The sequence below is a fragment of the Ranitomeya imitator genome, chromosome 1, assembly GCF_032444005.1.
Source record: "Ranitomeya imitator isolate aRanImi1 chromosome 1, aRanImi1.pri, whole genome shotgun sequence".
NCBI classification, from domain to species: Eukaryota; Metazoa; Chordata; class Amphibia; order Anura; family Dendrobatidae; genus Ranitomeya; species Ranitomeya imitator.
Genome location: NC_091282.1, coordinates 555127918 through 555142391, shown reverse-complemented (window position 1 = coordinate 555142391; position 14474 = coordinate 555127918). Strand labels below are relative to the sequence as shown.

The 14474-nt window shown below is 42.5% G+C and overlaps 1 protein-coding gene across 3 annotated transcripts in view; it reads left to right on the top strand.

The window, feature by feature from the left end:
• The window catches only part of CHERP (calcium homeostasis endoplasmic reticulum protein), a 78076-nt gene extending 64141 nt beyond the window's left edge, over window positions 1–13935 (top strand). For all 3 annotated transcript variants that reach the window (XM_069767741.1, XM_069767740.1, XM_069767742.1), the window contains 6 exons: window positions 423–509; window positions 4299–4445; window positions 4590–4700; window positions 7534–7628; window positions 12267–12452; window positions 12758–13935. In XM_069767741.1, coding sequence (XP_069623842.1) covers window positions 423–509; window positions 4299–4445; window positions 4590–4700; window positions 7534–7628; window positions 12267–12452; window positions 12758–12795 — 664 coding nt within the window. In that variant the 3' untranslated portion in view covers window positions 12796–13935. The remainder of the gene's footprint in view (window positions 1–422; window positions 510–4298; window positions 4446–4589; window positions 4701–7533; window positions 7629–12266; window positions 12453–12757) is intronic.
• Window positions 13936–14474: the final 539 nt, after the last annotated feature.

Sequence of the window (14474 nt, the reverse complement as noted above, 5' to 3'; positions counted from 1 at the left end):
CTGCGGGGAAGTACACACAGACCAGCAGAGACCACTGGACCATCCAAGAAAAGAAGCAGCGGGTTTAAAATTTATTGTATTTTTATTTGAAGCTGTTAGAGAACTTTTCAAAAATCTTGGACATCCCCTTTTAATCCATGAAGCCAGGAATTGACCTGTTTCTTTGGTCAAAGGTAGCTTTATAGAACCTTTTCTCCCGTTGCTAATATGCGGGATGCAACTAATGGCTATGGTATGCAGCACATTGTATGCATTCCTGTCTACTGCAGCTGTCCAGTGTGAGACCCTGTCCCAGAATCCGGATTCCAATCGAAAATTAGAGGGTGGGAATCATTAATGTAAACGCCTATGGTAGGCATCTGCAGTATACGCCAAGTTCCTAAACCTCTCCCCAACCGATTTCTCATCTTATCGTTCTCCAGTGAAGGATGGGAGCAGAATGGGCTTTATGAGTTCTTCAGAGCAAAAATGAGAGCTCGTCGAAGGAAAGGCCAAGATAAAAGGAGCAGGTATGTACAAACTTTTTTGGTTATTTATATTTTCAAAAAATTAATACAGATACCCAGAATGTGTAGGAACCTAGCCAGTTCACACTAACAGTGATGCTTATAAAAACACTAATATCATAAGTCCATAAGTAGAATCACAACTTCTAATAGTGCGTGGAGACAGCTGTCACACAGCATGACATTGAAGTGCATGTCCTGTGGACAGAGCTGCCTGGAAAAGGAAGCGCTACTCTGTTCACTTTCATCAGCTGAATCGATGGCAGGAGCAGTTAACCGCTTAACGTCCAATGATGGACACTGTCAGCCATTGGACACGTCCCCCATTTAGTGCTTACTCCGGCGAGGAGTCTGCACCTTTTCCGGCACGTAACAGCTGATCTGACCAGCTGACAATGTGCCCGGTACAGCCGTGGGCGGAATTGCGATTCACCCATTGCTGTTAACATGTTACATGCTGCTGTCAAACGCTGACAGTGGCATTTAACATGCACGCGCAGGAAGCGCGTCATTACCTCCTCCCATCGGCGGCGTGTCACATGACTACGGGTCGCCGATGGGTTGGCATGACAACACAGGTCAGCAGGAGACCCCTATGGTTGTCATTGCTGGATCGCTATGAGCGCTGCCTGGTGGTCGGCACTCATAGGAAGTGAGCATATCTGCTACCTAGAGCAGGACTGCAGCCTTGCGCTATGTAGCAGAGGTGATGGAGACTGTTGTGGCAAGTATAAAAAAATTTTTTAAAAAATATTCAAAAATATATATATATATTTACAAATCCCCCCCATTTCCCCACATTCAAAATAAAACAATAAAAAAAAAAAACCCTCAAAATACACATATTTGGTATTGCCGTGTTCAGAATCGCCCAATCTATCAACATAAAAAAAGAATTAATCCAATCAGTAAACGGTGTAGCAAGAAAAAAAAAAATCTAAACTCCAGAATTACTTTTTTCGTAAACACCAAAATGGTATCAATAAAAACATCAGCTCGGCACGCAAAAAATAAGCCCCCACCCGACCCCAGATCTCGAAAAATAGAAATGCTACAGGTCTCGAAAAGTGGAATTTTTTTTTTATTTATTTTTTTTTACAAAATTTGGATTTTTTTTCACCACTTACATAAAAAATAATCTAGACATGTTTGGTGTCTACGAACTTATAATGACCGGGAGAATCATAATGGCAGGTCAGTTTTAGTATATAGTGAACCTAGTGAAAAAACAAGTGTGGGATTGCACTTTTTGCAATTTCACCGCACTTGGAATTTTTTCCAGTTTTTTATTACACAACATGGTAAAACCAATGGTTTCTTTCAAAAGTACAACTCGTCCTGCAAAAAACAAGCCCTCACATGGCCATTTTTACCAAAATATAAAAAGTTATGGCTCTGGGAAGAAGGGGAGCAAAAAATTAAAATGCAAAACCAAAAGTACCCCTTGTCGTTAAGGGGTTAATGACTCGGGGTTTTTTTTTTTTTAAAAACATACTGAATTTTTCTGTATTGACCAGAAAATATTGAAAAAAAATGTCAGTAATTAACTTCTTTTATGCTTTTGGTATAAGAAATTGAAGGGGTAACTGTAACTAATTGGTCAAGTCAGTTAGTAGTAGTAGTAGTAATAATAATAATAATAAAAAATACGATTATATAATCTGCAGTGGCAAATCCAGCAGCATCCTTGTTTAATAAAGCAGATGTCTAGGCGAGAGGATAGAATGACATTTATCAAACATTATTATGGTACTATGGATACTACTGGTATTTCAATGGAGATTCATAATTGTAACAGGGATTACATAAGTTAGCGGCTATATACTATTCCTATATTGTAACCCAGAATGCATCAGAAGTGATGAGGAGCAACAGGTAAGTAAGGTAATACTGTTGGTTCTCAGGAGAATGGCTACCAGGAGAATCGCATGCTGTGGGCATCTGATCTCCACTTCTTTTTCTCCTTCTCCATTCCCCTCAGAGATTGGTGACCGCAGTTCTGCTGTTTTTGATTAACTCTGGAGGGTAGAAGGGGCATTGTTTCAAAGTATAGAGAAGGTCACCGTAGCCACCACTTGGAGGTTACACTGCTCCTTAATCTCCAGCTAGTAGTGAGGATGGTAAACACCTGTAAGATGCTGGCAGCGGTAGTGTGTTCAATTTGCTGTCCAGTATGAAGGCTAAAGGCACTGACTCTTTGCAAGTACCTGTTATTAGAGAAGTAAGAGACTTCAAGGCTCTGCAGGCTCTGAGAGGACGAGTCGTGCTGTCTGCGCAGCAGGGTCCACACTATCAAGCTTTAGTGATAAGAGCCCAAATGCCAAGCTGTCAAAGTAGTCATTAGTGGCTTTAGCAGGAGGCGGGAAACTCGGTGCCTTCTAGCTTACAATACATTCAATCATTCTTTCCATGCTATCATCTAAGTGGGACCATGCCCCCATGTTAAATCTACAGGGGAGCCATTCTGTACATTGCAGACTCTTGTAAATCTGAGTGTTTAAAGTGGTTGTTCACCTTTCCAATTGAAAGCTTCACATGAGAACTGCTTTCTATTGATTTTTTTGCCCAATTTGCATGCATTCATGTAAGAAAAAGAATTGTTCATAAAGGTGGCCAACCCCTTTAATGCCGACTTACTCCCTAAGATAATGGCACTGCACCCCTGCATACTCCGTGTCTCTGCTGATTCCACTGTACTACTACTACTAAGGATACTCTAAGCACTAACGATAATCATACATCTGTTATTAGTACATTGGAATAAAAACTGACATGGAGCAGGCAAAGGGAAAAGAGAAGAGAGAAAAGCAGCAGGAGGAGGCCACTATGAAGAGCGCGAATGTAGTGATCTGGCTAGCACTTCTTGAACGTTTTTTGCCTAATCCATAAACATACGGTGAAGATGATCTGAGACAACTATACCCATATGTCTGCAGACTATAAGATGTGGGCACTTTGTTTTAGAAAAAAATATTTTTTTTATAGTCAAAAATGTTATGTATAAACATGGATTTGACCCTACAGAACTAACTTTTAAATAGGTCCAGTCATTGCACTGGTTACCCATCCACTCCAGAGTTCAATATAACCGTATCACTCTCACCCACAAAGCGCTCCACGGTTCAGCAGCACCCTGTATCTCCTTCCTTATCTGTCTACCACCCTTCCCGTGCCCTGCGTTCTGCTAATGACCTAAGATTAACCTCAATAATCTGAACCTCCCACTCCTGTCTCCAAGACTTCTCCCATGCTGCACCAATTCTTTGGCATGCACTACACAGGACAACTTGATTAATTCCCAACACCCACAGTTTTAAGCATGCCCTAAAAACGCATTTCTTCAGACTGGCCTACCGCCTCATCGAAGTATCCCTGTTTTGCCCATATAACATTCTCTTCATAACCAGTACCCTTGTATCATATGCTATCACACCCTTCATACATATAATAGTTTTCTGTGTCTGTACTTTTACACATACTGGTTGGTTACCAGTTCATGTCTCCTTACATGAACATCCCATTTATTACATTGATGGCTGGACCGTACAATGAAAGCAATTTGTTACCATCCGCCTTTCGTGTCTCCCCTGTTTCCTCGTAGATCGTAAGCTTTAGAGCAGGGCCCTTATTCCTCTTGGTATCTGTTGATTTATGTGATCGTTATTCTGTAATATCTTTTAATGTCTATACAAGCCCCTCTAAAATGTAAAGTGCTGCGGAATATGTTAGCGCTATAGAAATAAAATTATTACTTATGGCTCTCCATAAAATAGTTACTCTTCTTCTGTTTAGGCCATCAAGATCCAACAGTCGATCAGAAAGTCGTGGTCGATCTTCTTCACGATCCAATTCTCAATCTTCAAAGTCCTCTCGCTCATACTCTAGGTCTCGTTCCAGATCTCGATCAAGATCCCGATCTTATTCCCGATCCAGATCAAGGTTAGGCATGTAACTCCCATCCGGCTATTGGAATTTTGGTTCACAGTGCCCATGTTTTGTATTTTCTAGTGCTTTATCATTTATATTTATTGTAATGTGTTTATATAATTGTAAAAATTGATCTGTACACATTTTTTTTTAAAGGAGCCGAAGTCAGTCTAGGTCATCCCAAAGTCGCTCAAGGTCTCGCTCTAGGTCAAAATCATTTTCACCTGGAAGAAATCGGAGATCTCGGTCTCGCAGTGCAACCCCGCCGTAAGTAAAAAAAAAAAAACAAAACAAAAAAACAAAACAAAAACGTATAGCATACTGCTAAAGTACTATGAGGCTTGTGACCTTACATTGCCTTTTTTTTGGGAATGCAAAGAGGGATGAGTGTGTGGTTCACTTCATAGGAGATGCATCGATAAAATATGATGTTGCATCAATAGGTGATACTTGCTCGTGATGAAGGTGTTGCCATAGGTGACCCTGCTGTTTTGTTGCATGGTGTAACCTATGACCATAAGAAGGGGTCCCTTTTTTTTTTTTTGTGGCAAGTAGATGGTCCTGGGATTTCATCTGAGGATCCGGTATGTATATTAGTCATATGTATCTATATCAAGGCAGGAGTTTCAGGTACATTACATTGTTTGATTAATGGTCTATACAGCCTGCCTATAGTTTTTTTAGTCTTGTACAATAAAGTGGAGTTTGCACTAATTGGGTGAATATGTATACACGAGATTGGTTGCTTATATTTGATTGGTAGTCAACTACCGTGCATATATAGTTCTGTAGGGATTGTGGATTCTTTGATAATGTAAGGAACCAACCATTGCACAGACCTTGATGGGTCTTTGATGCATGAGATTACCCTACTATGTTGTAGTGTTATTTGTCCTCAGCACCTTGCACTTTGTCATTTTTATGTGTGTATTTTGTCCTATTTTTAAGGATATACATTAAAACTTAAATTTTAACCCAAAACTCTGACACTTACTATTGGTTGGATTCTACCACTGGCTACATCTGATACGCTTAGATTCATGTCTGCTCCATGCAATGCTGTGGTGGGCGTCCAGAGGTCAGGGCAAGAACTGTCTGCCTGATCGTGGATGGTGTCAGGTGTAGGCAATCAAAAATTATAAGTTAAACCGCACCTCATATAGCCAGGGTCCTACAGGACCCTATTTAAGACGCACGTCACAACCAGGGACTTCATCCCAGAAAAAAGTCCATACCAAGTAGTAGAAAAGACAGCGCCTCAAACGTTGGTGAAAAAAAAAAATCACATTTTATTCCGCCTCCTGTGGCAACGTTTCGATGCTTGAGAAAGATCTTTTGGATCGAAACGTTGCCACAGGAGGCGGAATAAAATGTGATTTTTTTTTTTTTTTTTTTTCGCCAACGTTTGAAGCGCTGTCTTTTCTACTACTTGGTGTCAGGTATAGGGTCTTGCCATCTAGACCAGAAAGACTACAGTGTGACCCTTTCAGCACTGTGTGCACTGTCTATAGTGGGGTGACAAGGCCATTTTGCTGTTTCTTAACTTAAAGGAGGAAAAAAAAAGTGAGTAAACAGTCTGGGCCTCAGACCTGTGTTGGTCTGTGACACTAAGCAAAACACTTGTTTAGTCCATTGTGTAAGTAGATGTAATCTGCAGGGGAGGAGCTGACTCTTGTAATTCTTAGTACAAGCCTCCTTGTTGCAGCAGCTTTCGATCATGGCTCCTGTGTCTCCAATTACCATGTTTTGCCAACCATAAAATTCATGAGACCAATAAGGTCTAGGGTTTAGAGGAGGAAAGCAGAAAAGATTGCACTGTTTGTGTGTGTATGTGGAGGGGAGAATCTGCTGCTGACTACACTGTTATGAGGGTAATTCCCCCCCCAATTCTGTACTAATCAATGTTGTGGAGTCTGTAAGCCAAACCTCTGATCTGACTCCTCAATTTTCCTGACTTCAAACTCCACAGCACTGGTCACTACTGAGCATGTGCATACAGTTCAGTACAGATTCATTACATCATATACTGCATTGAACTACTGTACCCAATTTATTATATATTTTCGGAGTCTGTCTGTTTATTCTGACTCCACAAATATGGACACAGACTCCAAACTACACGGCCCTTGTACTAATGTCCCCCATCCTTGTCTCATCCTGGTGTGTGTGTGTGTGTGTGTGTGTATCACAGCGTCCTCTTCTGATACCGGCAACTGACTTGTGTGTAAGCAGCGCAGCACATGACGTAACTGCCATGTTCTCCCACATGCTTACGTCAGCTGCCAGTATAGTTACTGCTCCCCACGCTCGGGCTTATGGGTGTGGGGAGCAGTGAATATTCACTCTCCTTAATAAGTGGACACGTGATTGTTTGGCGGCTGCAGCTAACTTGTGTGCCCGCTAATAAAGAAAATGAGTATTTACTGTTTCCCATGCCCATAGCTCCATCCACCTCTCAGTGCTGGATTCAGTTTAGAGAGGTGGGTCAGACTATGGGCGTGAGGAGCAGACAATATTCATTTTCTTTAATGGTAGGCACATGTATTAGCCACAGCGCCGGCTCGTGCCTCCCGTGACACGCTCCCCCCTCCCCAGCCACAGCCAAGTATATCTGGACTATAAGATGCGACCCCCCACTTCCAAAAAATTTTTGGAAAAATGTGCTTGCTATATTCTGCAAAATACAGTGAGTGAGCACGAAACTGTGGTTTAGGTTAATGATCCCATATGAAACTTTATTTCCCAATAATGTAATACACGGAGTTGTTAGAGAAAATGTAAATGTTTTTACTGTTCTTATTTCGTGTGTATTGTATTGCATGGTTGTTAAGTAACAAACTCAACAGTTACTCACCTTACCCTGATCCAGCAATGCCTCTCCGCTGTTTCGTCAGTCTTTGTGGACAGGCTGCAGTGGTTTTGTGGAGTGTAATCACCATGTCATCAGCTTATGCATCAACATATGCGTCACCTTTGAGACCAGTAATTGACTGCAGCAGCCATATGGAACAGAATTTTGTGGCATGATTATTATTGCCAGGTTTATATAGATGACTGCATACTGCCACAAGTGAGTGATAAAATGTTCATGTTTTTCTAGTTCTTCGTCAGGCTTGGGTTCAGGGCCAGGAGGAAGTGTGCCCAATGTGCGCCTAGGGGAAGAAAACAAGGGACATCAGATGCTGGTGAAAATGGGTGAGACATGTACTACTTGATTGTGGAAGATTTTCATGGGTAGAAGTTATGTACAATGCTGTAACCAATTATATTGTTTACTGTGTTGCTCCTATGCATCTTATAGCATATCTTACATATTTGCCACAGATCTTCGCTAAATAGCTAAACACTTTTGTAAACTTGCTTACCCCATCAGGAAGATATAATATGTCCTCTTAAACTTTGGCCAACATTTTAGTGAGCTGAGTGCACAGGCAGCTCAGAAATTAAAGGGATTCTGTCACTAGGCATTTATTACACTATCTGAGAGCAGCATGATGTAGAGGCAGAGAGACTGATTCAAGTGAGGTCACTTACTGGTCTTCATGCTGTCTTGTTTTTAATAAAAATCACTGTTTTATCTGTTGCAGACCTAGCAGTTTTCTGAATGTGGACCTGTGTATATCCCTGCACCCGCCACTGGCAGCTTTCTGCCCAGTAGAGACAGAAAGCTGTGGGGTTTTACAGAGCTCATGAATATGCTTGACAACCTGGCAGCAGGTTTTCTAGTCTGCTACTAATTATGATCTCATGGTTGAAACAGTGATTTTATAAAAACTACACTAAGGAGCCCAGAAAGTGATACATCGCTGCAATCAAGGTCTCTGGCTGCTCTCAGTTGACCACTGAGCTGCCCATCAGTTTTATCTGGATAAGTTCTTTAATTGATGAGATATTCCCATGGAAGACCATTATGGTAAATCCACATCTTCAATAATATGTTTGACATTCTGGAAAGGAGCAGGGTCAAGAGCGTAACCCCTATGCCTGTCACCCTTGATTGTAGTATATAGAAACACCTGAGCATTTCACAACTCCCATTAACTGCAATGGCAATAGTCATTTACATGTGCGGTCACCTCATTTTTAGACCTGATCCATGGAGTTTCCACTCACCCTTTTTAATAGATTTATGCCATTTATTTTCCATATGGGGATACTCTTCTAAGTGTTATTGTGACCCTTGGGAGTGGTATCCTATGGCAGTATGGCATTCTGACCAGAATTGGCTGTGTATCTATGATCTGGACATCCACTATGCAGATATCATCGCCTAGCCCAGTTCATACTTAAAGGGGTTTTCCCTCTAACAAAAGTTTATTTTCATCAATAGATCTTGGAATAATAATTTCCACAATTAGAGGTGTTAAAAAAATGTTCCTGTGCTGAGATAATCTTATAACTATGCCCCTGCCGTGTACTGTGTAATGGCTGTGTCTGACTGTGCAGGAAAATGGCCTGATCATACCACATCTCCTGGGCAGGGGAGGACGCAAAAGAGTATCTGGGCCCTCTGTCCAGAACAGCGCAATGCAGGGAACAACTAAGATCCTGCGCAGAACCCTCAAAGCCCCAGGCCTCTGGTAGAGGACATGAGAATGAGAAAGGACAATAAAGACCACCCCCATTGGGGATGAGAAGGGAGTGTGTGTGTGTGTATATTACCGTATATACTCGAGTATAAGCCGACCCAAGTATAAGCCGACCCCCCTAATTTTGCCACAAAAAACTGGGAAAACTTATTGACTCGAGTATAAGCCTAGGGTGGAAAATGCAGCAGCTACCGGTGAATTTCAAAAATAAACATAGATGCTCCATACCGTTCATTATGGCCCCATAGCTGTGCCATATAGTGCTCTGCACCGTTCATTATTGCCCCATAGATGCACCATAGAAAGGTGTGCCATATAATGCCCTGCACCGTTCATTATTGCCCCATAGCTGTGCCATATAGTGCTCTGCACCGTTCATTATTGCCCCATAGCTGTGCCATATAATGCTGTGCCATATAGTGCTCTGCACTGTTCATTCTTGCCCCCATAACTGTGCCATATAGTGCTTTGCACCGTTCATTCTTGCCCCATAGCTGTGCCATATAGTGCTCTGCACCGTTCATTCTTGCCCCATAACTGTGCCATATAGTGCTCTGCACCGTTCATTCTTGCCCCATAGCTGTGCCATATAGTGCTCTGCACCGTTCATTCTTGCCCCATAGCTGTGCCATATAGTGCTCTGCACCGTTCATTCTTGCCCCATAGCTGTGCCATATAGTGCTCTGCACCGTTCATTCTTGCCCCATAGCTGTGCCATATAGTGCTCTGCACCGTTCATTCTTGCCCCATAGCTGTGCCATATAGTGCTCTGCACCGTTCATTTTTGCCCCATAGATGCTCCGTATAAAGCTGTGCCATTGCTGCTGCTGCAAGAATAAAAAAAAAAAAAAAATGCCATACTCGCCTCTCTTGCTTGCAGCTCCCGGCGTCTCTCCGCACTGACTGATTAGGCAGAGGGCGGCGCGCACACTATATGCGTCATCTCGCCCTCTGACCTGAACAGTCACTGCAAGAGGACGCGAAGACAGAGCGGCGCCCGGCGGGTGGAACGCGGACAGGTGAATATAAAATACTCACCTAGTCCCGCCGCTCCTGACTCTGTCCCTGCCTGTTACATTGTCTCCGGGTGCCGCAGCTCTTCCTGTCAGCGGTCACTGGCACCGCTCAGAGGAATGAATATGTGGCTCCACCCCTATGGGAGTGGAGTCCATATTAATTTCTCTAATGAGCGGTCCCACGTGACCGCTGAACAGGGGAAGAGCTGCGGCACCCGGAGACAGTGTGACAGGCAGGGGCAGCGTCAGGAGCGCCGGGACTAGGTGAGTATGCCTCAGCGCCCTCTCCCCCTCACCCGCCGCCCCTGCCGCCCACCGTGACTCGAGTATAAGCCGAGAGGGGCACTTTCAGCCCAAAAATTTGGGCTGAAAATCTCGGCTTATACTCGAGTATATACGGTACATTACATAGATGTAGGAAAAGCCAGCAATTCAGCAGCCACCTACTTTAAAATCACAGCAGGAGCAGACAAGATAGAATAAATGGATTACATACAGTAAATATAAATAGAATAGATAGTTTGTCAAATACAATTTGTACACGGTTTGTGTGCAGCCTACTGTACATGTATTTAATTAATAAAAGATTATATTTGTGAAAAAAATGGCATGGGCTCCCGCGTAATTTTCTTAACCAGCAGAGGGAAAGCTGACGGCTGGAGGCAGAGGTTCATAGCCTGGGAAGGGGGTATTACCCATGGCGCTTCCCAGGCTATTAGTATCAGCTCACAGCTGTGTAATTAGCCTTTTACTGGCTATTAAAATGGGGGGACCCTTAAAAAAAAAAAAAAAAAAAAAGACATAAGGTCCCCCTATAATTAATAGTCAGCAAAGGATATGCAGGCAGATATGGGCTGATATTAATAGCCTAGGAAAGGGCCATGGATACTGCCCCCCCCCCCCCGGCTAAAAACATCAGCTCTCAGCCGCCCCCGAAAAGGTACATCTCTTAGCCTCGCTCTTCCCACTTGCCCTGTGGCGATGGCAAGTGGGGTGGTGGTGGGGGGTGTTTGTGACACACACACACACACACACACACACACACACACACACACACACACACACACACACGCGCCTTTAATTGAAAGAATGGCAGACTCCTTTAATAAATCTTAATTAACCCCTTTCCCGACATGCGCCGTACTAGTCACATGATCGGGTGTCGGTGATGCATCAGAATGGTAACCATAGAGGTCCAGGTTGGGCACCAGGTTGGGATGGGATTTCCCTTGAGGCCACAGCATTACAGCAATGGATGTACGGGGTATTTGGGCTTTCGGAAAATGTCTGCGGAGCCCCCGCACCAGTTTGGGATGAGTCATATATTGCCAGACCACCGAACACCCCCTGTGACCACGCTCCACCAGTGCTGCAGGACTGACCCCCGTTTAACACAATAATTTTTTTCTCCCCTATTTTCCTTCTGAAAATTTGGGGTGCGTCTTATAGTCCGAAAAATATGGTATCTATGCATTCTATGTGTATATTTCTATTCCTGTCTTTACTGTACGTGGCACATGAATTGCCGGCTTTTCAAAGACACTGATGCTTAAAAATCGGACAGCTCTCACATGGTCCAAGTGCTGTGTGATTGTTTTTTTTTTCTCTCGCACCCATAGATTTGCATGCGTGAGTCTTGGTGACAATCGCAGCATGCATACGCCTGAGAGAAAAAAATACGATGATGTGAGCTGCCCCATAGATTAACACTGGTCTGAGTGCTATGCGATGTTTTCTCGCATAGCACTCTCCTGTATTCTATGGTAGTGTGACCTAACTTGTTTTCCCTGGACATTCACTTTATCGCCTAGCTATAGAATAGATGATAACTTATTAATTAGAGGGTCTCTGATTGCTTGGACCATCCCAACAGCACACTCTTATCCATGTTACAAGAAAGTGGCAGTTCGTATTCTCTCACCGCTCCATTCCTTAGGGGGCTGCTAAGTGTTGTGCTTGATTTTTTTTTTTTAAAGCAACACCGTAGAGAATGAATAGTGGTCAGACATCCGGTTCAGTCAAACATGGATAAAAGTTCCTCAATTTGCTTATTGTTGGTGGTCCCAGCAATTAGACCCTCACCACTCAGTGGGTTATTGCCTATCCTTTCGATGGCTGATTACTTGTTTTCAGCCCATACAAGGGTTTGTTGTTGGTAGTTAGTATGTGAGAGCCACAAATAAACACATTAAAAATGGTTTATCTTTTTTTGTCTGTTCTGCATTAAGGATGGAGTGGAGCTGGGGGTTTAGGTGCCAATGAGCAGGGAATTCAAGACCCAATTAAAGGAGGCGATGTACGAGACAAATGGGACCAGTATAAAGGTGTTGGTGTTTCTCTTGATGACCCTTACGAAAATTATCGTAGAAATAAAAGCTATTCCTTCATTGCTCGCATGAAAGCCAGAGATGAAGGTAAGTAATGGAAAGCTGAAGGATTTTTTACTGCCATGCTCTGTTAAAAAAAAATATGTATTTGAAAGTTGGTGAAAGCAGCTAGTGAGTCAGAATACACAACACAAACATTACCATTCTGGGGAAATGCTTTTTACAATTATTGTTTGCAATCTTTCCTTCTTGTTGAATTATCTGTTGATGTTTTTCTTATTCCTTTAATTTGCATAAGAGTAATTTCAAATAATTTGTATATGTGGTGCATGTTTTATGTGTGACACTTTTATACTATGCCAATGATCTTTCTCCTCTTCCCTGTTTTACAGTAAAGCGTGAAGGCCAAGATCCTCCAGCACAGGAGTAATGTAGCAGACAGTGACAACTTCCTAGATTCAGCGGGAACAGTTGTAGTAACCTGGACTCTTACAAAATTAGACTGGGAGCAAAACTATTATTTCCATCTGAAATAAAATCCAGGATGGTATTAGTGCAGCGCAGAGCTCAGATTATAGTTACCATTCCCTTTGCTTGGGTACATTATTCTACTATTTAAATCAGAGTTTCCTACTAGTAATCAAAAAAATGCGAAAGTGGATTGGTGGCTAATAGCTGTGTTTCCACCATGCAAATCCTGATTTCATGTACGAAATAGTAGGTTGAGCAAAGAGATTTGCAGGACGTTGGTCTAGTGGCCATGGCAGTAGTTTGTTGCGGTCAGACCAGAGCCCTACGAACCTCTTCCTACTTGCTGGTATCCCCAGCACCTCTTGTGATTGATAGACCCAGTGGAACAGGGGGCGGCTATGGTTGCTGGCAGGTAGGAAGGTCACAGTTTTCTGCTCTGTCACCATGACCTACCAACGCAGCCATTTGACTAGGCTCCTGCAAATAGTTCTGCTCATCTTTAATAGGTTTGCATCATGCAATGTCTGTAGCTAGTTTCACTGAATGCAAACCAGCAGTGTCTTCACCTTGTGTAACTTCATAAATTAAATTTGTCACTCCAACTCAAATGTAAGCAGCACAATCCACCACATTTACCTCTGGGGCTTTTTCAGATAAAGAAGTAATAGTTACATTTTACTGCTGTGTTGCCTTTTAGGATGTTAAGAGGGTCTTACATCTTCTATACGCATTAGACTCTCCGACGAACCCGCAAATAAAGAGTAATTTTACCAACAGTGTTCGAGGGCCCCAAACAATTGATTGTCATGGAAGCTAAGAATCCAGCTTGTCTGTTTTCGGACTTCTGGTCTTTTGTTTTTTCCCCTGACATAAGTCGCTGCCAGACATATTTGGCAGCGGCTTTCTCCTAAAAAAACATGTGAACCCTTGGCTGAGCAAATAGTGGATTGGAGTGATGGCTGCTGGACGAATCATCGTTTGATTGCCAGTCATCTGATGGGGGGCTTGAAGGTGTTTCTTATTTTGACTTTGCAATGTTTTATTTGTATGTGAACATCTCTTTTACAATTTATTTTGTAAAATAAACTATTGAAGTGGATACTATTTTTGTTGGAGAAATTTTTTTTTTTTTTTTAAACCAGTTGTTTTTTATTAATCGTCATCATATACAATATGTAAAGAGAACAAACGAATTAACCATAAGGATTGGGGAAGGGGAGATAGGGGAAGGTATGCAGATTTACCAGTATGTCACATATATGATACAAAATGTGCTAATATAGGCATCAACCACAAAATATAGAATTTACAGTTGGTCAAAACACAATGAGCATCAGAGCGGCACATCAACTGTGTTATAAATTGAGGAAATCCAAGGGTCCCACCAGTTCATAGTCTTTGTTTTCTGGTTCAGGTCATGTGCTAACATAATCTCATATGCGCAGTGAACGTTTAAACGTGATATAGTCTCTAGTAGAGTTGGTAGAACCGGAGTCCTCCAATGAGCTGCTATAGTTTGACGGGCCGCTACGAGGGTATTTGTTATAATAGGTCTTAAACTAAGGGGGAAGGACTCCAAATCTAAACCTAGTAAGGCCAGAGAAGGCGTTAAGATCATAGGAAGTCCTGTTAGAGAAG